General features: G+C 37.8%; 1 protein-coding gene across 1 annotated transcript in view; it reads right to left on the bottom strand.

The window, feature by feature from the left end:
- Window positions 1-25373, bottom strand: part of tbc1d32 (TBC1 domain family, member 32) — a gene marked incomplete at both ends in the record, with an annotated part of 70867 nt that overhangs the window by 29269 nt on the left and 16225 nt on the right. Inside the window, 11 exons of the mRNA XM_083898620.1 lie at window positions 5078-5164; window positions 9386-9511; window positions 9594-9687; window positions 9879-9987; window positions 12963-13076; window positions 15567-15655; window positions 17317-17436; window positions 19323-19441; window positions 20291-20378; window positions 21331-21469; window positions 24064-24149. Coding sequence (XP_083754746.1) covers window positions 5078-5164; window positions 9386-9511; window positions 9594-9687; window positions 9879-9987; window positions 12963-13076; window positions 15567-15655; window positions 17317-17436; window positions 19323-19441; window positions 20291-20378; window positions 21331-21469; window positions 24064-24149 — 1171 coding nt within the window. The remainder of the gene's footprint in view (window positions 1-5077; window positions 5165-9385; window positions 9512-9593; window positions 9688-9878; window positions 9988-12962; window positions 13077-15566; window positions 15656-17316; window positions 17437-19322; window positions 19442-20290; window positions 20379-21330; window positions 21470-24063; window positions 24150-25373) is intronic.

The raw sequence follows: 25373 nt of genomic DNA, 5'->3' as shown, positions 1-25373 counted from the left end.
CGCGGCGGACACTGTAAACGTCAATCAAACGCTCCCCCCACACACAGTATGGGGGCAGAAGGCAGGATTCAACAAGGCCTGTGACAGGTTTCCTTTTTTGTCCACTGGGCCCATGTGGTGAGAGGGTGAACTGTAACGGCTGATGTGGCACTACGTCTTCTTTAACTCTCGTAAAATCCTCCGTAAACCGCGCTCGTCTTCGGAGGTTTGTGCCGTTATAAGATAACAAACGCGCGCGTTTACAAAGCCCATCGAACAAGTAATGGATCGCGTTATTCAGACACTAAAGCCGGAGCGTGGAGAACGTTTCCCTCACGATTACGGAGGCAGGTACATTTAACGGGTTTATGTCACGTTAGAGAATAATCCAGTGTGTTATTGATTGATGGAATAACTGCAGGGGGCGACTGTCACGTGGCAAATTAAGCAGCTGATAAATGAAGTAGCTTCGTCGCAATAAAGTCAATATCAATATAAATCAGTCCTCTTCACTGATTTTGATCATTTTGAGTGTTTTTGAGCTCCGTATAACAAAGAAAACCATTAAAATTGTACATTTTCCAACATATTTATGAAAATAATCGCCCTAAAGAAGAATTATTGAAGGAAAAACTGATTTTTCAGCTTCGTCAATGTGAATATTTTCTGGTTTCTTTGCTCCGAATGACAAATAATCATTAAAAGTGACACATTTTGACTTTTGGGAAACACCAATCAACGTTTTTCAACATTTTCCAACATTTTCTGGACTGAACATCACATGTTTCGGGGAAAACAATGGACAGATGAATCAATTCTTAAAGTAGTTCTTAAAATAAAAAGAGTGGCACGTCTGATTTGGGCGTTTTTGAGCTCCCTATAACACCGAAAACCATTAAAATTGAACATTTTCCAACATGTTTTGGACAAAACAACACATTTTTCAAGAAGAAATTATAAAAATAATCGTTAGGTGAAGGCCTAAAGAAGAATTATTAAAGGAAAAACTGATTTTTCAGCTTCTTGAATGTGAATATTTTCTTTACTCCATATAATCGAAGATATCTTTAAATGTTAATGTTTTTTCAGTTTGGAGGAAAAAAACGATTGACATTTTTCAACATTTACTGAAGCGAACAACAAATGACTGGAGAAAACAAAGGACAGATGAATCACTTATGAAAATAATCATTAGAGTTACTGAGTTTCACATAAGTCTGCAATGATTCATTGGTCTTTAGTCTTTTATTCAATAATTAAACCAAGTTATTTGATTTTTCGACTTCTTAAATGTGAATATTTCTATTTCTATTTGCTCCATATAATGAAACAAATCATCATCAAGGTTTTTTGACGCTTGGGGAAACAACGATCGACGTTTTTCAGACAAAACAATCATCAGATTGACAGATTATGAACATGATCCTGAGTTTTTCGTCCCTAGTTTCACATTATTTCTCATATTTGGAGGAGGAAACGTGTGTTGCGTGTTTTCCCTTCAGGCTTGAATCTACTGTACGTATCTGACAGTTACATCACCTCTATGTGTGTGTGTGTGTGTGTGTGTGTGTGTGTGTGTGTGTGTGTGTGTGAGCGTGTGTGTGAACAATGCGTTGCTGTAAAACACTCTGTGCTCCATTAGACTAGAAAAACAAGTCGCATAAGTGCAGTCTCTTTCTCTCTTTGCCATTTAAGTGCTCCGGCATAAATAAACCCACTTTACCGAGTGTTAAAAGCTTGGATTTAATGTAAAACAATGATTCTGCCCCGTGATGAATAGACTGTTTTAGAGCTTTTAGAGTTTCCCTGTCACCCAATAGCTTTTTTATGTAATATAGATGAAAACATCTGAATGTAGAATGTCTTATACCTGATTTAATGTTTACATTTATTGATATTCTGATTAAAAATAATACATTTTGACACTTATATATCATCACATGGGTGAAAAAGTCTTATGTTTACTGGACTGCAAGGTGCGACTTTTTGGAGACCCTGCATCAGTAAAGCATCAGGAAAACACCAGTAAACCACCAGTTAAGCAGCAGTAAAACACCATGAAAACGCAAGTAAAATACCATGAAAACCGCCAGTAAACCACCAGCAAAACACCAGCAAAACACCGGCAAAAAAACAGCAAAACACCATGAAAACACCAGTAAAACACTATGAAAACACCAGCAAAACACCATGCAAACACCAGTTAAACCACCAGTAAAACACTATGAAAACGCCAGTAAACCACCAGTAAAACACCAGTAAACCACCAGTAAAACACTATGAAAACGCCAGTAAAACACCATTAAAACACCATGAAAACACCATGAAAACCACCAGTAAAACACCATAAAAACACAATGAAAACACAGTAAACCACCAGTAAAACACTATGAAAACGCCAGTAAACCACCAGTAAAACACCAGTAAAACACTATGAAAACACCAGTAAAACACCAGTAAAACACCATTAAAAAACACCAGTAAAACACTATGAAAACACCAGCAAAACACCATGCAAACACCAGTTAAACCACCAGCAAATACTATGAAAACACCAGTAACACACTAGTAAAACACCAGTAAAACACCAGTAAAACGCCATGAAAACACCATGAAAACCACCAGTAAAACACCTGTAAAACACCAGAAAACCATCAGAAAACCGTCAGAAAACAACCAGTAAACCATGAAAACACTATGAAAACAGTAGAAAACCACCAGTAAAACACCGTGAAAATACCAGTAAATAAGAGTAATAATAAAAGTACAGTTTATTGGTGAACAAGTCTGATTAAATCCTATAAAATTGTTACTTATTTTCATTCATATGACGAATTAAACATTCTTTTGCTCAAATATCGGTTTAAACCTGGGATTTACGCTCAAAAACACCTTTTTCTCTTGTCCTGTGATGACAATTGTGTGATCTGGTTCACATACTTATTATTTTGTTTCATAAAAGTTCCTCACTTTCTTCTTTTCTTGAAGATTTTGAATATTTACTAATTAGCAGCGTTTCTTTCTCAGTGTGATCAGGTTCTCTTTTTTTTTTTTCCCCGCTGGCGACCAAACAAAGGCAGTCTACTTGAAATCATTAATTTCTTTCATTTGGTAAACATAACACAGTTTTATCCTGGGGTTAATAAAAAAAAAGAGAAAATAAATAAAAACAGCTCTGGAAATTAAAGTGAGCTGCTTTATTTATTTATTTATTTATTTATTTATCGGCCCAGCTGTCTTCCCGTCCTCAAGAGATACGACAACGCAACCCTGACAGGAAGTCCTCGCGTCCACATCAGCTAACACACAAAATCCCTTTAAGTTCCAGCAACACTTTTTTCCCTTTTCCCTTCCATCCCCGAGTCGTCTGACATCTTGCCAGAGGGATTAGTCCTTCAGACCTTCTGATACCAACGTGCTGAGTCAGAAGTCCGCTCAGAAACACCTGACTAACCCCTTTTTCCCCCTGCGGTGTCTTGATAAAAATAAAAAAAAGTCTCCTCTGATCGGTGGAGGTATAAAGATTAAGATAAAGTTGCAGTCGAGGTCAAGTCGTGTTCATCAAATCTACTTTAAAGACCAAATAAAAACACATTTGTAGACTCTGAGGGGCTTTATAACCTGTTTAATAATCTGTGCTTGGATTACTACCAGCGTGGTTCGCCTTAAATACAGATCACCTTTGTAGAACAATATATTTCTACTTTACTACTATACAGTCTTTTCCGTTACTACCGTTTCTAGCAGATCATTCTTGACCTATATATCCATATATCGTGGTGGGATTATGACATCAACGTTTTCCCCGATAAGTAAGTTTGTCGTTTGACTGGTGCTCACATTCTGTCAATGTTTTGGGGGCAAAGACTTGGTTTTAGGGTTAGAATTGGGTGAAGGTTTGTTGTGAAGGTGAAGGTTCTGTCCAAAATGTCACAGTTCAATCTAAACGCCAGAAAAACAACAGGAAGACACGAGTAAAACCACTGGGTAAACATTATGAAAACACCAGAAAACCACCAGTGAATTACCATGAAAACACCAGTAAACCATTTCAAAACCACCAGTTAAATACCATGAAAACACCAAAAATCCACCAGTAAAAAACTAGAACACCGTCAGAAAACCACCATTTAAACACCATAATACCACCAGTAAAATACCAGAAAACCACCAGTAAAACACCAGTAAAAACACCAGTAAAACACCAGAAAACCACCAGTAAAACACCGGAAAACCACCAGAAAACCACCAGTAAAACACCAGTAAAACCATCAGAAAACCACCGGTAAAACACCAGAAAACCATCAGAAAACCACCATGAAAACACCAGAAAACCACCAGTAAAACGCCAGAAAACCACCAGTAAGACATCAGAAAACCACCAGCAAAAAACACCAGAAAACCATCAGAAAACCACCAGTAAAACACCAGTAAAACACCAGAAAACCACCAGTAAAACACCAGAAAACCACCAGTAAAACACCAGAAAACCACCATGAAAACACCAGAAAACCACCAGTAAAACACCAGAAAACCACCAGAAAACCAACAGTAAAACAGCAGAAAACCACCAGTAAAACACCAGGAAACCACCAGTAAAACAGCGGAAAACCACCAGTTAAACACCAGTAAAACAGCAGAAAACCATCAGAAAACAGCAGAAAACCATCAGAAAACACCAGAAAACCATCAGAAAACACCAGAAAACCATCAGAAAACACCAGAAAACCACCAGTAAAATATCATGAAAACACTAAAAATCTACCAGTAAAACACTAGAAAACCACCAATAAAACACCAGTAAAACACCAGAAAACCACCAGAAAAAGACTTGGTTTACAAGTCTGGTTTGGTTGTGATGGTTAAGGTAAGGGTCTTATTATGGGGACTTGGGAACCCGCTGTACAATAATGAACAGTTTAGATGAGGAGGAAAAAGGTCAGTTAGTTATATGAGGATTAAAGATGAAATATTGTCCGTGGGACAAAGAAAGCAGATTGAAGCCAAAATTCCCACTGATCCACAGTGTGATCCCGTCTTTGTCTCCCACCGTCCCGTTAGAAATAAAAACCTGGAAATGTTACAGCTCTGCACTGACCTTTGTACTGAGCCGGAGAGAAGAAACACTCTGTGGTGGTGGAGCTGCTCAGGTGAGCCACGGCCTTGTCCAGAAGGTCAGCCAGCGCTGAGGAGGGAACAAAACACAAACAACATTGATGCAACACTACAGTCTGTGTTCGTCCTACGTTTATTATTATTATTATTATTATTTATTATCACACATGAAAACAGACCAGACACAGATTCACTCGTCACACTGAGAGTGCAAGTGTTTACGAAGGTTCGCGGTTCGGCTGCCGCGAGAAGCTCAGGTACGGCAATATCATCACCGCGGGTTTGCAAATGTGCAGCCGCTCAATTTACGGCTTCACTGCGTCTCAGTGACCCCGAATAAACTCTCACATATATATATATATATATATTTAAATATATGTAGTGATGATACAGTAACAGGCTCAAGGATTCATCACAGCCGCTCAGGAGAAACAGGAGCTGCTGACGCTGCCATTTTTGTGGAATAATTGACATTTTGCCACTTAACCTGAGGCTTATTTTACAGTAATTCATTGTAAAAAAAAAAAAATCCTAAATATATATATAGTGTGCTTTCATGGATGGCCTGGGGGGGTAAAATGGAATAAAACCTTCTATGTAATGTGTGTTTTAAATGATTTGGCAGCATATTTTCTGACTTATGTCCTTAATTCAATTAATATTATTATTTTTTACGTTATTATTAAGTGTTTTTCCTGGTACAGTGTAATAAATCTTACAATATTAAATGTTTTCATATTATAGTAATAAGTGGTTGATGTCGATCGCTGATTTTTCGCAGGTTATTGTTCACATTTTCGCTTGCAGTAGCTTGATAAACGGGCATAAAATGCAATTTGAATAAAGTGTCATTTAAATTTAGACTTGTATTTTATCATATATAAAGATAGAGGAAGAAAATTGGCTGAATAAAGAACAATGCGGCAACACTTATTGGTCCTCAGCTGCTTTTTACACATTAAAAAACTTAAAATAAGAGCATAAAATAAACATATCCTACTCTCATAATGATAATGTAATGTAATAATAATATAATTTCACATATACATTAGGTTTTTACCTCTAAGTACATTTTAATTTGCACTTCGGATGATAACAGCACTTTTAGTCCACTTAAAGTACTTTTGACATATTAAGCCCTTTAGTCCACTTTATGTACTTATAACAGCGTGAATCACCTTAAATCTATAATAAATATCAAGCCTCACACTTAAAAGTCTCTTCACATGTTACCAGAGGATGAAAACTTAACAGTCAACATTAAAAAAAGAGAATTAAATCACATAAATAAAAAAAAACCCTTATATGTTAAGTAGTTGTTAGTGATAACCTGTATATACAACATTGAATTACATGCATAAAAGCTTGTTTGGTGTTTTAACTGCAATCGTCCACGTTATTATTATTAATTACCTTGAGATTTATGTCTCCGTTTCCGACAATAATTGATTTATTTTGCAGCATAAATATGTTTTTTTAATCGTGAAGTGCTTTTATTTTGAAATTCTGTGAAATATCTTCATTGATGTCTTTATTGCGACATCAAGATGGAATATTATATTCTAATTATGAGCTAAAAAATATCTAAGGTTTATAAAAAAGACGTTTATGTGCGTTAGAAAGAATGAAAATGCCTATAATTCTGCTATAACACAAATAACCAACTCTTAAATCAAAGAAGTGTCTTCTTTTTAACATAATTTCATAAATTCCACATATTTCTTAATCAATATATATAATTTATTGTATAATATTTAGTGTTTTTCACCAACAAAAACCAGGAAAAAGAACTATAAATCTATATATTTATTTATTTAGCAGCATATATAGTGAAGAGCACGTCGTTCCGTATCAAAACAAGTGCTTTTACTTTGAAATTCTGTGAAATATATTCATGGATGTCTTTATTGCAACATCAAGGTGAAATGTTCTAATTTTGAGCTAAAAAATTTCTACGGTTTATAAAAAAGGACGTTTACGTGCGTTAGAAACAATATAAATCGCCTATAATTCTGCTATAACGACAAATAACGAAGCTTTAAATCAAAGAAGTGTCTTCTTTTTAAGTGTCTTCTAGTTAGCTAGCTGCTTTCATAAATGTCACTTATTTTCTGACATTAGTGTTCAAATCTCAACGGTCCTTTGGACGTTTATCAAACCAACATATTCCAACACAATTCGACATTGTTGTAACGTGCTTTTTGTGCGAAAATAGATCACAACGAAAATGTTCCTGGGCAGATGTGGCCGCCATCTTTATTTGAAAAATATCAGCCGGCTCTCTGAATTTGCAAAGCATCATGGGTAATTTCATCTTCCACTTCTTTTTAAGCCCGCATCAGAGCCCACTACCTTTTGAGGGTTGATTATATATATATATATACATATATATATAGGGAAAATCGCATTTCCCCTTGCTCCCCCATACACGTGAACACGCAAAATTTAGGGTTAGGTAAAAAATGTAGGGTTCGGGGAGTTATTGGTACGGGGCCGTGGTCAAGTTTGCGATCTATTGGTTGATCTCCATGGATCTAAAATGTGCAGTGACGGGTTGAATCCAGCTTTGGTCCTGTTCATGTTTGCCTGCCAACATGGTGGTTCACAGGGACCGACGAAGCCGAACCCTAACCCCAACCCTGACCCTAACCCTAACCCTAACCCCAACCCTGACCCTAACCCTAACCCTAACCCTGAGCTCTATAGAGTCAGTTAAACAGCGTTATACCGTACCAAGGCTTGGTTGTTGGGAAAGAGTAGATGATTTCAAATGACGAGCTGTATTTAACAGAATCGTCTCTTGTGCTGCAGGTGCACCCTCACCCTCACGCTCACGCTCGTAACCTCGTCCGTGAACCTTTTTAAAAGCTCATCACCGCTATTGACGGGCGCCGCGACGCCTGCCTGCGGTAAACAGCGGAGAGCGGGTTTTTGAGGGCTGTCATTAATGCACGTGCTGTAGCGTGATTGCCTCCTTTCATGGGAACACTGTTGAACCATCGGGCCGCGTCGCGCTGCTCATTTACGGCTTTTCACTGGGAAAAAAAAAAGGCCGTGATGATCGAGATTAATTTACCCGCCGCCGCGTCGTTAATCACGCACACACAAAAACCCACTTTTTTTTAGGAAACATTCACAGAAGGAATATTGTACCTTTTTATGAGCCGTCTGCCAAATTAACTTTTAAAAGCTTCCCCGGCAGTTTATTGAACATTTTCACTCGGCGACGCAGTGATTAACGCTTGTGCGTTTGATTGTGTTCCATCCGTTCAGCTGCGAGACAAAAATGATTAACTCCGCTATCTCCGCCCCGTCAGAAACACTCGCGACTACAAGTGTTTGTAATGTTCAATACCTCTCATCTCCACGAGCTATTGATCGCTTAATCGCTCTCTGTGAGCCAATGCGTGTCAATGAGAGAGACACTTATGATCCTAATATACGGATATTTATGTCTTTTTACTGGTTTTTCCTGGTCAAAAACACTAATTATTACAAAATAAATGTTATATATTGATTAAGAAATATGTGGAATTGATGAAATTATGTTAAAAAGAAGACACGTCTTTCATTTAAAGCTTCGTTATTTGTCGTTATAGCAGAATTATAGGCGATTTCATTGTTTCTAACGCTGTTTTACAAACCGTAGATATTTTTTAGCTCAATTTTTTTTCTTCTTCTGCACACTGTGAGCACGTTTCATAGCGGTGATCGATCACCATATATACGTCTAAAGAATTGAAAAGCATCGTTTCCTGCCAGAGGACGTTACCGGGGTTTGTGTGATGTCAGCTACCGGGGCTCTATCGACGTATATATACATACATTAGACAGCACATAAATCAGGCTATATGTCAGAGAACTCGTCTCTGCTCCGGCTGTTTTCATCATAAAAGTGAGGGTGGTGTTTAAACACAGTCAGAGACAGGCTGAGATGGGGAGAACGGAGTAAATCTGACCGGATCCTCGCAGATCCAGAGAGACAGCGGAGGAGAATCGCTGCTATGAAATATCAAGACGGATCAAATGCGTTCAGTCTGTCGAGTTTTGCAATATGCAGCGCTGGATTCTCCGTGGATTTAGAGCACGCAGCGAGCTTTAAACAAGTCGAATCCGGGCCCGTCACGTTCACTTTTGCCGCATTGTTGGGTTTATGTGTTGCTGTAAAGTCCAATTTGTGTAGTTTCTTTTTGCGGCACGGAGCCAAAAGCAGAAGTTCTCAGGCTTCATTCATTCATTCATTCGTTGAAATCCTACATTGTGTGACATGTAAGAGTCCGTCTCATCTCACCGTGTCCGGCGACGACGGCGGGTTTCGAGGTCATGACTCTGCAGTACAGCCGCCGACACGTCGCCATCCAGCTCTCGCCGCTCGTTGCGTCGTTAGCCGAGGCCAGAAACGCGGCAAACTCGGCGTCTGTGTACGAAAAAAAAGATATTTTGATTGAAATAAACGAAATCCCAGCAACGCACCGGTCAATATCGTCTTCAACTCATACCCTGTGAGTTATGGAGGATCTTTGGTGGCTTCAGCGTGTAGCAGGGAGGCGGAGGGTAGCTGGAAAACATGGGCCACGGATAAGGATCGTCACCCTGGAGCGAGAAGATAAAAGAATCCTGTATTACATGTGGGTGTTTTTTTATGCTTTTAAAACATAAATAACACATGTAAATACGCAGTCATGTCCCCGTTGTCACTGAATCTATAGGAAACAAGAGCGTAAAGGTCTTTTTTTTACAGCCGACAATAAGGCCGTTTCCGAAAAGACTTGAGGGAATCTGACCTGTTGCAGCGCTCGAGGAGGAAGCCGCCTCTCCGACGGACCGCCCACCACGCCGACGCGGACGAGCACGTGATTCCTCTCCACGGACAAACTGTCGACGATGAACTTCCTGCAGGCAGACGGAGGTTAAAAATAACGTTTTATGGCTCTCAAAACGATGGTTCCGTGTGGATTAAAAGCCGACACGATACAAAACCGAGTCAGAATTTAGGAAAAAAAGGGCTTTTTATAATATAAATGAATAAAATATATGGAAATATATGATCCGGTGTGGTATTTTTAATTTAAATTGGGCCACAACATAAACGGCTGCCATAAATCACTGCTGCTTCTTCTTCTTCTTAAATTAAACTTTGTTATTAAGGCAAATACAGTACTGCAGCTTACTCTCAAATTCAAGCACTTTCAAGGTTATTTCCAAGGCTTTTCCAGCACCTCGCAGGTATATTGAATCAATATAAACACTCAAAATAATCATTTCACTCTTTCTTTCACATTAAAAGAGGTGTAAATGTGCTATAAACAACTAAAAAAAAGTGTTTTATAACATAAACAAGCAAGGTCCAGACCCGGTTTTTAGTCTTTATTTATTCCTCCATCTACGGTTCAGCTAAATAAGCTATTTTTGGGTCAGTTTTTCAAGCAATTTTCAAGCACTTTTGTTAATAAAAGCAAATTATATGGACTTTAACGTTATTTCACAGTCTCGTAGCATATTTAGAACATTAATGAAGATTATTTTGTACTTCCAGAAAGCTACAGCTGCATATAAACTTGTTTATATCAACATTTTAGCTTCCGTACACTCTCCGGGTGACGAGGTCATTCAAGTTTACATATCAAACTAAGCCTCGTCTGATTCTGCCATGACTATATTATTGCTGCGAGGTTAAGAAAAGAAAAGGAGAGCGATTTCCATTTTAAATTTCAGATTAGATCGGGAATGTTCCAATTACGAGGCACTTTTGTGGACAGCTGAGGTCATTTGGGGCCTGAAATTGGTCATAAAAAGGGACTCCAAGAGCCTCTTTCCCCCATTTACATTACATTTTTTTGCGATAAAAGTTTGTGTATGTTGTCGTCTGGGTGAATTTGGATGTGACGGTGTAAAACCCAAACAAGAATTTAAGGCTCAAAGAGTTGGAAAATGACAAAAATTAAACTTGAAAATGAAAGGAAAGGTCAAGGAAGGGAAATGGAACGACAAATGAAATGTCAGCCTGTATTATAATACAGAGCGAGAGGCTCTTGAACATCTTTTTCTCTCTCACTGTCTTTCTGCTTTATTTCATTTCACTATGACAAGGCAGGAAAAAAAAACGATTTTTCGTCCCGAGCACAAGATTATTTTGCTCCGTCGCATCAGGGCGAGGACGGCAAACGACGATGTTAGGAGTTAAACACACCTGATGCAGAAGCTATTGAAATGTCTAAAAGTCCCTTTTTAGCTTTTTACTCCTTGCTAGAGAGAGAGGAAACACGCTTTGACTGAAAAGTCGAGGACACGAGTTCAGGAATAGTTGAACAATTTTTTGGAAAATGTGATCATTTGCTCGCTCTCTTTCAAAGACGTAGACAGGAAGGAGAGGATGGTTTAATGACTGTCAGCTCAGTATAGCACCGACTGCACATTGTACCTTTAAAATTGCAACAAAAAAAAAAACACACACACAGAGCTGTGGACGCTGTCTTGTTAACAATGTCTAGACGCGGCGAGGCTGCAAAGTTTGGGGATCCTCATTAGCGTTAAATAAAAATGTAAGGGCAAACCCGTGTTCGGTGACTGCGACGCTGCTCCACATACAGTTTAATAAAAAAGAGGTAAAACTTAGCCTTGATGATCAAAATATCCTCAAAGTAAGTTGAGATTATGAGATAAAATTATGAAATTATGAGATAAAAGTCAAAATGATGAGATAAATTGTATTTGTGCTGAGTTTGGAGCAGCTCTGCTCGCGCTGCTGTAACATACAATACAATGTACTAGAAAAACGGGTCAATATTGGACCTCTCTAGAAATTAAGTGAAATATGAAAAAGTCATAATTATGAGACATAAGGTTGAAATTATGAGATAAAATGTCATAATTATGAAAAAAAAAAACTAGAAAATTATCAGATAAAATGTGGAAATTATGAGATAAAAAGTCAATTTTTTTATTTTTTTTTTCATTATTAGATAAAAAAAAATAAAGATAAAAAAAATTCTAAATGAGATAAAAAGTCATAATAATGAGATTAAAAAGAAATAATTATGAGATAAATTGTATTTGTGTTGTATTTCAAAGTTTGGAGTAGTAAAAATTACGTGAAATGTGAAAAAGTCATAATTATGAGACAAAAGTTGAAATTATGAGATAAAAAGTCATAATTATGAGATAAAAAGTGGAAATTATGTGATAAAAAGTTGAAACTATGAGATAAAAAAAGTCATAATTATGAGATAAAGTCGAAATTATGTGATAAAAAGTTGAAATTATGAGATTAAAAAGTCATAATAATGAGATTAAAAAGTCATAATTATGAGATAAATTGTATTTGTGCTGTATTTCAGAGTTTGGAGTAGCCGAGTGAAATATAGCTCTACTCGTGCTGCTGTAACATAATACAATGTGATTAGACCATTACTCGCAAATGGATGACGGGTTAATATTGGGCTGCTCTCGAGAAATGATGTGAAAGTGGTCAAAGGAAACGTCTGAAACGTTTACGTGAACGGAACGAAAAAGACTCTTTAAATATTAAAGCCGTGAGAAGACGCTGTACTTTTTTGTCTCATTTGTGCCGTTTTGTGGGCGGTTTTTTAATTTGTTATTGTTTTGTTTTTTCTAACAAACACTTAGAAAACCACCAAAAACCAATAAAACATTATTGTTTTCCCTTTCTGTTTCCATTCTCCCAGCTTTACTTAGAAGCACCGCAGTGCTGCTACAGATAAATGATGCTCTCGGGCTCACATATCAAGCACCGCGAGTAATAAAACAGCATGACGTTGGTTTTTTTGTTTTTTTTTTATGATATTCTGTGGAAATAAACATGAGGAGAATAAAAAATGTAAGACTCTTTTTGTGTGTTTGTTGTTTACCCGTCGTCGTCGGCGACGTTCTCCCTCTGACTCCGCAGCAGCGTGGAGCAGATGTTGTACTGGCTCTCCAGCAGCAGGAAGGAGTCCAGATTACAGCAGGGCGCGCTGAGCAGTCTACAGCGACACAATCAGAGACGAGACGAGACAAAAACGTTAAAGTTAAAACACACACAATAAGTCTGTAAATGTAGCACAAAAAAAACCCTGTTTTGGACTCGTCTGAGTCCTCTTGTATGGAGGACAAAACATGCCATAATAATAAATAAATACAGGAATAAATAAATAAATAAATAAATAAATAAATACAGGAATAAATAAATAAATATATACAGGAATAAATAAATAAATACAGGAATTAATAAATAAATATTGTAATTAATAAATAAATAAATGCATAAATGAATAAATGCATAAATAAAAGAATAAATAAATGCATAAATGAATATTAGTGTAAATAAATAAATGCTTTATATTTATTTCTGCATTTCTGTATAATATTAATAATAATTGCAATACATTTATTTATTTATTTATTTATTAATTCCTTTATTTATTCATTCATTTATTTATTCCTGTATTTATTTATTGGTGATGGATGCATTTATTTATTTATTCCAGTATTTATTTATATAAATAAATACCCCTTTTTGCACTCGTCTTAGTCCTCTTGTATGGAGGATGAAACCTGCCATAATAATAAATAAATACAGGAATAAATAAATTAATAAATAAATAAACACAGGAATTAATAAATAAATAAATACAGGAATAAATAAATGCAGAAATAAAATAATAAATAAATGCATAAATGAATAAAAGTGTAAATAAATAAATGCTTTACATTTATTTCTACATTTCTGTTCAACTACATTTATTTATTTATGCATTTATTAATTAATTAATTAATTAATTTATGTATTTCTGTATTTATTTATTCATTCATGCATTTATTTATTTATTTATTTATTTATTTATTTATGTATGCAATTATTTATTCCTGTATTTATTTGTTTTTTCTTATTATGGCAGGTTTTGTCCTCCATACTCTGGCCTTGTTTTGTGTCTTGCAGGGTCCTGTTGCAGTCAACACATTTCTCTCTGCCAGCTTTGCCAGAGCCAATTGTGAGCTTTTGTTAAGTAGGGTGGGGAAAAAAGCTGCACGGTTGATTTTGTGTTGCTGGTAATGACACCGAGCAGCAACTGTTCAGCTCCAGAGGAATTCTGAGACATTAAAAGTGACAGAGTCAGAGCCCGAGGTAAGCTCTCTGTTATATGTGCTCCAGCACCTGCAGAGAGAGGGGAAAAAGGCTCTGTAAAATATATCAAGCGTGCATTTCTTATTTTATTTTTTTTGGTAGAAAATCTATAATAAAATCATCATAAATCTCATCGTACTTACACTTTAATTTAAACTGCTTTTTTTTTTTAAGTGCCGACTGAAAAGAGGAGCCATATGCTCCGTCACCGGCGTTAATCACAACACAATCTCGTTTCATTCTCTCAGACTCCCCCACGCAATTAATTATGTCAGAATTAGACCCGGATATCAGCTTTCTGTCTAATTGTTGTCAGGTGAAGCCAGGTGGGCTCTCATTTAAGCCACTCATTCCATTCTTGTGATGAAGTGAATGTTTCACCTGTCTGTTGTTTACACGTTTAAAGACTTTAAGAGTTTAAAATTCGAAGCCCGTTTCCACCGGAAAAAAAACTAAGCCTCGATAATCAAAATATCCTCAATAAGTCGGAATTAAGAGATAAAAAGTCATAATTATGAGATAAAAATTCATAATTATGAGATAAAGTCAAATTATAAGATAAAAAGTAGATATTATCAGGTAAAGTCAAATTATAGGATACAAAAAAATCATAAATATGAGATAAAAAGTCAAAATTATCAGATAAAAAGTCAAAATTATCAGATAAAAAGTCATAATTATCAGATAAAAAGTCATAATGTTGAGATTGAGTCTCACCAAACTCATGAGGAACTGGTCCAATTTCATTGGTCGATTAGATATGACATAATTTTTCATTTTAAGCTTAATTATTTGTGTTATAACAGAATTTATAACACACTTCGTTTAACATTAAAAAGCAGAAGAATTAAAGTATAAACCAGGTAATATCAGGCAGGAAGTGGCCGATAATAACGTATATTTTAAGATCATGTAATACAATAAATACACATAAACAGTAGATAATTTGGTATTTTAGAGTGTATTTACAGTGTATATATATATATATATATATAGTCAACAATATCCACACTATATGAGATGAATGATGATAACATAATAATCAAATCAAATTATTTTGCAGTATTTTTTGAGTAAATATTATATATATATATATATGTATATATATATATATATACGTATATACGTGTATATATATGAGCATGAGGAAATACCCAAGAATAACTAGGACGTGTGTTCTCACCCATGCATCTTCTCAATGCCAGGTAATCACAGTATGAAGAGCGGTGTGTGTGTGTGTGTGTGTGCGTGTGTGTGTGTGTGTGTGTGTGTGTGTGTGTGTGTGTGTGTGTGCGTGTGTCCGTGTGTTTCTACACCGACATGAAAAACGAAGAATTTCCAGTCTCACCTCAGGCCAAACGTGTGAGACTGCTCGTAGTGGAAGAGCGAGTGAATCTTTGCGTCCGAGTCCACCGAGATCAGCCTGTCAATCAAATCCTGCCGAGAAACACAACAACAACAACAACAACAATAAGAGAAAACACAGTGAACATGCTTTTACAGTTTAGAGTTCTTTTAACAAATGCATGGCTGGTGATTGAAGAGGGTGGGGGTGGAATAAAAAGAGCAGACATGCCCCCCAATGGCCAACAGAGGCACTGCATGAAACCTGGACAGACACACACACTATGTGTATGTGTGTGTGTGCGTGCTCTTGTCTTTATATGCTTGTGTGGACCACCCCTTGGCAAAACACCTTATTTGTGGGGACATTTTTCCTTGTGGGGACATTATGCCCGAACGTGGTCCCCACAATGTGGTAAAGACATGTAGATGTGTCTATGCTCTTGTCTTTCTATACTTGTGAGGACCACCCCCCGGCTTAACACCCTTTTTGTGGGGACATTTTTCCTTGTGGCGACATTATGCCCGAACATGGTCCCCACAATGTGGTAAAGACATGTAGATGTGTCTATGCTCTTGTCTTTCTATACTTGTGAGGACCACCCCCCGGCTTAACACCCTTTTTGTGGGGACATTTTTCCTTGTGGCGACATTATGCCCGAACATGGTCCCCACAATGTGGTAAAGACATGTAGATGTGTCTATGCTCTTGTCTTTCTATGCTTGTGAGGACCACCTCCCGGCTAAACACCTTTTTTGTGGGGACATTTTTCCTTGTCGGCGACATTATGCCCGGTCCCGAACAGGGTCCCCACAGTGTGGTAAACACATGTAGATGTGTGTGTGTGTGCGTGTGTGTGTACGCTCTTGTCTTTCTATGCTTGGGTGGACCACCTGCTGGCAAAACACCTATATTGTGGGGAAATTTATCCTTGTGGGGACATTATGCCCGGTCCCGAACGTGGTCCCCACTGTGTGGTAAAGACATGCAGATGTGTGTGTGTGTGTGTCTATGCTCTTGTCTTTCTATACTTGTGAGGACCACCCCCCGGCTTAACACCCTTTTTGTGGGGACATTTTTCCTTGTGGCGACATTATGCCCGAACATGGTCCCCACAATGTGGTAAAGACATGTAGATGTGTCTATGCTCTTGTCTTTCTATGCTTGTGAGGACCACCTCCCGGCTAAACACCTTTTTTGTGGGGACATTTTTCCTTGTCGGCGACATTATGCCCGGTCCCGAACAGGGTCCCCACAGTGTGGTAAACACATGTAGATGTGTGTGTGTGTGCGTGTGTGTGTACGCTCTTGTCTTTCTATGCTTGGGTGGACCACCTGCTGGCAAAACACCTATATTGTGGGGAAATTTATCCTTGTGGGGACATTATGCCCGGTCCCGAACGTGGTCCCCACAGTGTGGTAAAGACATGCAGATGTGTGTGTGTGTGTGTGTATGCTCTTGTCTTTCTATGCTTGTGTGGACCACCTGCTGGCAAAACACCTATATTGTGGGGACATTTTTCCTTGTGGGGACATTATGCCCAGTCCCGAACGTGGTCTCCACAATGTGGTAAAGACATGTAGATGTGTGTATGCTCTTGTCTTTCTATGCTTGTGTGGACCACCCCCTGGCAAAACACCTATATTGTGGGGACATTTTTCCTTGTGGGGACATTATGCCCGAGCGTGGTCCCTGCAATGTGGTAAATACATGTAGATGTGTGTGTGTGTGTGTGTGTGTGATAACACTCACGGGGACAGAGGTGGGCATTTCCCTCAGCGTGTACTCGCTCTTGTTGGCTAACGTCCGTTGACCCAGCAGCTCCCACACCGACCGCGACGAGGACAGCAGGTTGACCAAGGACAGGAAAGACTGGAGTAATTATAATAATAAGAGAAATAAAGGGTTATTATAGTCTGTATAAAATTAAAATGTAAAAAAAAAAAAAATCAGGGGTCCAAGAAAAGTCAAGAAATCAGGATTAATGATGTTGTTTTAAGACGGAATTGATGAGAAAGTTAATCTCCTGTTATTATAATTTAATTGGTGAATCAATGTTCTCATTTTTAAACATTATTTTGACCTCGTCTTTGATTAATTTAGTTAGTAAGTCATTTTTAATTCATCTACGTGACCTTGGAACTTTATATTTTGACAGTTTTTTATTACTTTATACCGCTAAACCTTTATTTTTCTCTTGTAATCAAGATTAATGTTGTGTCACTTGGTAAACTCTGACGCTACATCAATAAAGTTATTCAAATTAACATTATATGTGTGTTTATATGCAGGGATCGGTCACAAAAGCAAACTTTTTTGAACACTGTATTTGCCACTGGACGGAGGATAAGCGGCCATGTTTGTGAAAATAAACAAAATAGTGGCCTTCATTAGTAGGTTTTGTGTTGATATTAGGTCGTAAATCATAAAAATGTATATTGATTGAGCCCAAAATAAATAATATGATGAAATTACGTCTGGAAAAACAACAAAACACAAGAAGTCCTAGTGTTTTATGAAATATATGAAGGCAAATAAGCGCGTACGCACTCAAACACACTATAATTGTGCTTTTTTTAAACAAAAACTATTATTATTAGCAGTTGCTAATGTAAACAATTTAATTAGTGTGCATAATCTATGTGTTAATTGATTTCTGAGGGTTGGCAATTACCTCTTAAATAGCTTCATTTTCATTTATATTGAGGTGGTCGTTGAGATTTTTGGGATTATCACATTAATCCATGAGTAAAATACACAAAAAAACTAAATTAGATGATAATTATTCCCATAATCCATTAATAGGTTTAAGTGGGTTTTTTTTTTAACACAATTCTCTGATTTCAGTCTCTTAAATGTGATTATTTTCAGGGGTATTAGCTTTTCTGTGACCGTAAAACTTAACATCATCACTGGTTTGTGGATTTGGGCACATGTTCAGGTCCAGGAGCTTCACTGAGGACGGGAAATGACCGTGTGTGTGTGTGTGTGTGTGTGTGTGTGTGTGTGTGTGTGTGTGTGTGTGTGTGTGTACGTGTGTGTCACCCAGACAGCTGACCCGCTGATAAGACAGGCTTTAAAGTCACGAGTGGCAGAGCCGAGTTGACACTTGACTGCTTAACCGTATTCACTTTTGCTCGTTTTCACTGAGACGGAGAGAGAGAGAGAGAGAGAGAGAGAGAGAGAGAGAGAGAGAGAGAGAGAGAGAGAGAGAGAGAGAGAGAGAGACGAGCTGCCTCCTGTCAGAGGCCACACTTTCACTATAACACACTTAAACACACACACACACACACTGTGCATGTGCTTTGAATGAAAATCTGAGCCTGTCCAAGACTGACCCTTGAAATTCTGCCTTAAAACGGCTGTAATATTTAACTTTTAAATGTCCACAAAAGTCAGATACATTCAAATAAGTTCGCACACAACAGCAACATTGCCCTAGTAAAGCGAGACGGCTGCAAACAGGTTGGCGCGTGACTGAAAAAACGCAAAGAAGTGCCTTTGAAGAGTCTCAGTATTTAAATCCACTGCTCAGAAAAAACTGCTTGTTCTGCTGCTGTATACACACAAATGCTCCCTCGAGCTACAGATATTGTTACATCGTTTCTGTTCACAAAGAACAAACAGAAGCAGAATAAAAACACATACAACAACAAAAATAATAGACAAAAGTTACGTACTACAGCTTTAAACAAAAAAACGGCATCATTTTAAAGGTTTAAATGGACTTTAACGACAGCTAAATTAATGTGATGTACCTTGTGGCAGCTCCTGTCGATGGGGTCCATGGGTGTCGGCTTGGGACGGACCACCCTCACGTCCTCGCTTCCGCACTCCAGAGTCGACCACAGCTCGACCACCAGCGCCCGGACGAAACCTGCAACGCCAATAGAATCTAAATATTCGCCAAATAGCCAGCTAGTTATCAGCTAGTTACATCTATCTCGCTTACTGACTTGATAGCAAGCTTGCTTAGTTAAATCTACCTAGCTACCTCGCTAGGTGGCGGGTAACACCCATATAACTTTGAAAGCTAGCCAAACTAGCAAAGTTTTACACTTCAGTCTGTGTCTGTACGTACTTGCCATCTGATAATACATAAGCAATGTATTATTTTCTTTGTTGTGTAAATGATATTACATGTATACAATACAGGAAGATGACAGCTAGCTGGCTAGCTAGTTTTCCATATCGCTCACTAGTTAGCCAGCTAGTTATCGGCTAGTTACATCTATCTCGCTCACTGACTTGATAGCAAGCTTGCTTAGTTAAATCTACCAAGCTACCACGCTAGTTAGCGGCTAACACCCGTATAACTTTGAAACCTAGCCAAACTAGCAAAGTTTTATACTTCAGTCTGTGTCTGTACGTACTTGCCATCTGATAATCCATAAGCAATGTATTATTTTCTTTGTTGTGTCTTAAAATTCATACTTTTACTTTTGTTTTTGTAACACAAAAAAAACTATATTAAAAAGAAAACAGAAAAGAACAATAACAGACTTTTAATATATAATCCGTGGCTCATTCTTCCTCCTTTTTTTTATTCTGAAGCAAACAACTTAAAGATTATTTCCCCGCTGGACCGCTTGATGCAAGTCGACTAAACAGCAGCAGCCACACCAACAACAACAATAACAACTTAGTATACAAGCCTTGAGCCTCACAGATGGGAAATGTGTTTGTTTATGTGCGTTAAAAGCGCAGTAAGTGAGTGCATTAGTACCTGACGAGTGCAGCGCTGCCACACCAGGAGCAGTCGCCGCCACCTGTGTCACCATCACGCCGTAACCAAACTTCTCACAGCGGCTCACCTGCAGAGACAAAGAAATACAACGTTTTCATAATGATCGCTGCATTATTTCTTCCAGAAATTCAAAATATTTACACTTAAATAAGCAAAAAATGCTTTTAAACACAAAAAAACTTGAATTACCTGCTAATTTCAAGATGTTTTTGGACCAAATAACAGAATTATTGCAATAATTCGTCCATGTTGAGGGTTTGTTTAAGGACGATAAGTTTGTTTGTTTTCTTTCATTCATATAATGTTTTTAATATACTACTTTCGTGCATTTATTTAATGTTTTGACCCCAGGAAGGAGAAGCCATAATGTCTAATACAGATTGTAATAGACTAAAAAAATCATAAAATAGTGATTTACTAATATACTCGGCGTAAATTACTGCACAGGCTGTGGTGTTGGCCTGCGGTAACACCAGTCAATGATAATAACTTGAACAACACAATTATTAATTATTTTTGGCACACCGATAGCATCGAGAAGGATTAAACGGAGCCACGGCCAAAAATTTGTTCCCAAGAGGATGATGAAAAAGCACGATCAATCTCTGCCGGAGTATCAAGGCTTATCAGCATTTTTCACACAGACGTCGTGAATGGAGGAGAATTTAAGTTGAGCTGTTCCTTAAGGCGAGTCATTTAACCCCCCCCAGAACGGCTCCAGCAGGGGCTCCTGTGTAAGTAAACGCATCGCCGTAGTCTCTCAGCAAGTGACTGCGCCGGTGCTAAAGGGTGTTTGGCTCTGCTACTGTGCAGACTATAAATACAGGCGGCGAAGAGGGGTAAAAGAACAGTGCGCCTAGCAACTATAATAAAAGCAGTGGAGCAAAGACAATATTTTTTTTTTATGACGTAAAAGACAATTAAGGAGGCAAAGCCGCCACCTGAAAATGAAAAGGCAGCACTCTTAAAAAAAGGGCGTCGTACAGCGCTGTATAAAGCTCGGCGTTTTTTGTCGTCACCTGCAGTTTTTTAGTGAAGCGGGAGAACATGTAGGACACGCACTCGTTCATGGCGCCCGTCTGCTGCAGCAGCAGCAGGCCTTTAGGAGTGGCGGCGAAGTTCAGCAGGCTGTCCAACAACGTCTCCTCCCAGAGGAGCCTGTCACCAAACCAGACGGAAAGGGGAAAAAAATAACAGGGTGAGCTGCAGGGCAATGAATTCAAACTGTGTGGGGAAAAATAGAGTCTGACACAGGGGGAAAATGGACGGATAATGTACAAGACGAAGAAATTGTGTTGGTTTTTACGGTTTCCTTAGCAAATACATGCTGATTATTACTCATGGTTATATGATTTTCAGTGATTAAGATGAGTTTCTTACACTTACACTGACCTGATAGCAAGCTGGCTTAGCTATATCTACCTAGCTACCTCGCTAGCTAGCGAAACTAGCAAAGTTTTATGGCACTGTGTTTATAAAACTTGCCCACTTTAGTTTGTAAGGCAGCTTTTCAGAGTAGTTTCAATCAGGAGTTTCTTACATGAACTGGATAGCTAGCTGGCTAGCCAGTTTTCTATCTCGCTCACTAGTTCGCCAGCTAGTTATATCTATCTTGATTGCTATCTAGCTAGCAGGTAACCATCCATATAACTTTGAAAGCTCACCAAACTAGCAAGGTTTTATGGTACTCACTTTAGTTTGAAAGTGTTTCTTACTTGAAGTTGATAGCAAGCTAGCTTAGCTATATCTACCTAGCTACCTCACTAGCTAGCGGGTAACACCCATATAATTTGAAAGCTCACCAAACTAGCAAAGTTTTATGGCACTCTGTGCCAAAATTGCTCACTTTAGTTCGCAAGTGTTTCTTACATGAAGTTGATAGCTAGCTGGCTAGCCGGTTTTCCATCTCGCTCACTAGCTAGCCGGCTAGTTATCGGCTAGTATATATCTATCTAGCTACTCCCTAGCTAGCTAGGGAGTCACACCAGTTTAACTTTTAAGTTCAAGTTTACCACATTAGCAACGTTTTTACAGAACTGAATTAGTTAAATCTAGAATTAGCTCAATTAGGGTTAGGATGCATTATTATCACTGCCAATTTATTCTTAAGTTAACGTTTACAGTCATGAGTGTAACACGGAGACGGAGATAAAGTGACACTGGTGAATAAATAAATGAGTGTTTGAATGTTTATGACATGTTTTGTTGTTTTTTAAATTCAAATCTCAGTGTTTGGTACCAGCTTATCCATAATCTTATTGCACTGCTGAAGATGACAATATACTGCTGTATCTACAAAAGCAAACATTGTCATAGTAGGTTATCAGTTACCGCCTTGTCTGATTAAATACCTTAAAACTTTGTTCAAATAAAAGCCGTGGCGTCAGTTGTCAACTATAAATGAAAGCCTGGGCCAAATTAAAGAATTGAAAAAAATTTAGTTGTATTTTGATCTTGAATTTATATGTAATTTTCTGTGGGTGGAGACATGTGTAAAATCACACACACACAATATCAGTTCAGATCATCTGGGCAAACAGCCAGGGTAAATATTACGTGTATACTTTGGTAATAAACGCCTGCTATCAGTTACAAACTTTTTTTATGATTTAGGTTTAGTGTTCTCTTGTACCTTTTTTTTGTGTTTTTACCGCCGTCAATCATCGACCGTGCTGTCAACACGTAGAATGAGTTGAACATATACTGCGACTGGTGAAATGTAAACAGTACAAAGGCTTGTCAGACTTTATCTTTGTGGTAATGATAAAGATAATGCCTGACAAACAAATGGGATCTTACATTCACTGTCAGTGCAAATAGGAGAGTGAAAAACAGAAAATTGGGTATTTGCATTTACTGAGAATACCTTCTGCTGCATGAATAACGTAATGTTTTTGTGTTATAAGCTAAAAGCAAGAGGCTTTTTGTGGAATAAATAGAGTTTATCGTTTTTGTTTATAGTTTTAAAAGACACTTTTGCACCTGCATAGAACATAATGGGGTTTCCTTTTCCGGATCGGGTAAGTGACAGAAGCCTCCAGAGTTTGGTCTTCTCCATGTTGACGTTTACCAAAGAGAGGTTAATTCATTGGCAGGCTCTCATTGGACGATACCAGCTGTCAATCATCTATTTGTCAATATGTGATATTTTTTCTTCATAAAAACGGCATCATGTCCAACTGAAGGAGAGCCGCAATTAAGACCATTATCGCAAATAGAAATTTGAAGCCGTTGCCCCCTAGTGGCTATTCAGTATATTGAAATGTCCTGGTTGGCTTCAGCAGGTGCCTGGAAGTCTACATTTACATTTTTCGATGGCAAACGGTCATATTTGAGGGGCGGAACTATTGAAGACGGGAAATTAAACGTCTTAAATTTCTTTTCAAACACCAAAAACTACTATAAATGCTGCAGTATATATGCCAGGCCTGTATGTGGCGCTGTAACACTGTCACAGAAATACACCCAAAAAATGTGTACGTGACATCTGTCATGGTTAAAGATTGAGTCGATAAAAACGTGTGGCTATGACATCATTGTTTTTCCAAAGTCAAATATTAGTTGTAGACACAAAAACACAAAGGTGGCATTTTGAGATTTTACAAAAATAGAGTTTTAGGGGCTCCAATAATGCTGGTTCTGTGTGAATGATTCTTATAAATTCATTCTCATGTGAACGGGTCTTTAATAATATTAAATATACAGTGTTAGTAAGTGTGTGTGTTGTGTGTCATGTGTGTGTTTGACCTCACCTTTCCTGCAGTTCCAGGGAAGGTGACGCAGCAGCGGCGGCGATTCCAGGTACTGGCGTCGGTGTCCTGTCCGATAAGGAACTGGTCTTGGAATGAGGAAAAAGAAAAAAATTAAAAGTTAAAGTCTGACTATTTATCTTTTTTATCTAATGTGTGCTTTACATCAGAGGGTTTTTTAACAATAATTGTCTCACAGAGCTTTGGCTACATTAGTACAAGAACAGTAATGGATTCCAAAAACCCAAAGTTTCCCTTTGTTTGCTTTAACTCCAAATTAAATCCACGTATCCACAGAGTCATAATGGGATGTGTCTGACTGAGTTTCGACAGAAAAGTATGGGATCGTAATTGGATTTTTGGCATTTATTTAATTTAACCTCACTGGCTGATTTCTGTGCGTTTCACTCATAGAGCTTTTGCAAAGTTAACTCTAGCTCTGAGGACTTAAGATTTACAGTTCCGTTTCTGCATTTACCTCAAAACTGAACTCAAATAACTACTAGCTAGCTAGCAATCAAGATAGATATAACTAGCCGATAACTAGCTGGCTAAGTAGTGAGCTAGGCAGAAATCTAGCTAGCCAGCTATCTATCAACTTAATGTAAGAAACACTTGCTAACTAAAGTGAGCAAGTTTTAAACGCAGTGCCATAAAACTTTGCTAGTTTGGTGAGCTTTCAAAGTTATATGGATGTTACTTGCTAGCTAGCTAGCAATCAAGATAGACAGAACTAGCCGATAACTAGCTGATTAACTAGTGAGTTCGATAGAAAACTAGCTAGCCAGCTAGCTATCCGGTTCACGTAAGAAACTCCTGATTGAAACTACTCTTAAACGCTGACTTACAAACTAAAGTGAGCAATAATAATAAATTAGCATCACGTTCTATTGAAAAGAGCAAAAAAAAAAACCTAGCAATTTAGAGCTTTAACTACTTCTTTTATTAACGTCGTAAGTCGAGGAAAAAGAAAATTCCGTAGACTAGAGTCATTTTTGTCGCCACCTGGTGGCTTTTCAACATATTCTTACTTCCAGTTTGGCTTCAGGAAGCATATTTTTTTTAATACAGTCTGTAAGTTTGTATATGATACTACTTTATGTCGTGGCATTTGTTATGTCTAGAGTAGATAAGATGATGACGCCTGTTTGTCAAACTCGATAAATGGTCTGAAAACTAGCGATTTATTGAATTAATCTCACTTTCCAATACAATAAATATATATAAAAAAAGAGCGTTAATCAGAAATGTTAAACGACTTATGCCGGGAAAAGTTCATTTTTGACACAGAAGACTTTTAAGAGTGACAGAAT

Source organism: Microchirus variegatus (genome assembly GCF_963457635.1).
Source record: "Microchirus variegatus genome assembly, chromosome: 12".
Taxonomy (NCBI): domain Eukaryota; kingdom Metazoa; phylum Chordata; class Actinopteri; order Pleuronectiformes; family Soleidae; genus Microchirus; species Microchirus variegatus.
The sequence above is the reverse complement of the archived record's forward strand: the minus strand, read 5'-3'. Positions and strand labels throughout refer to the sequence as shown.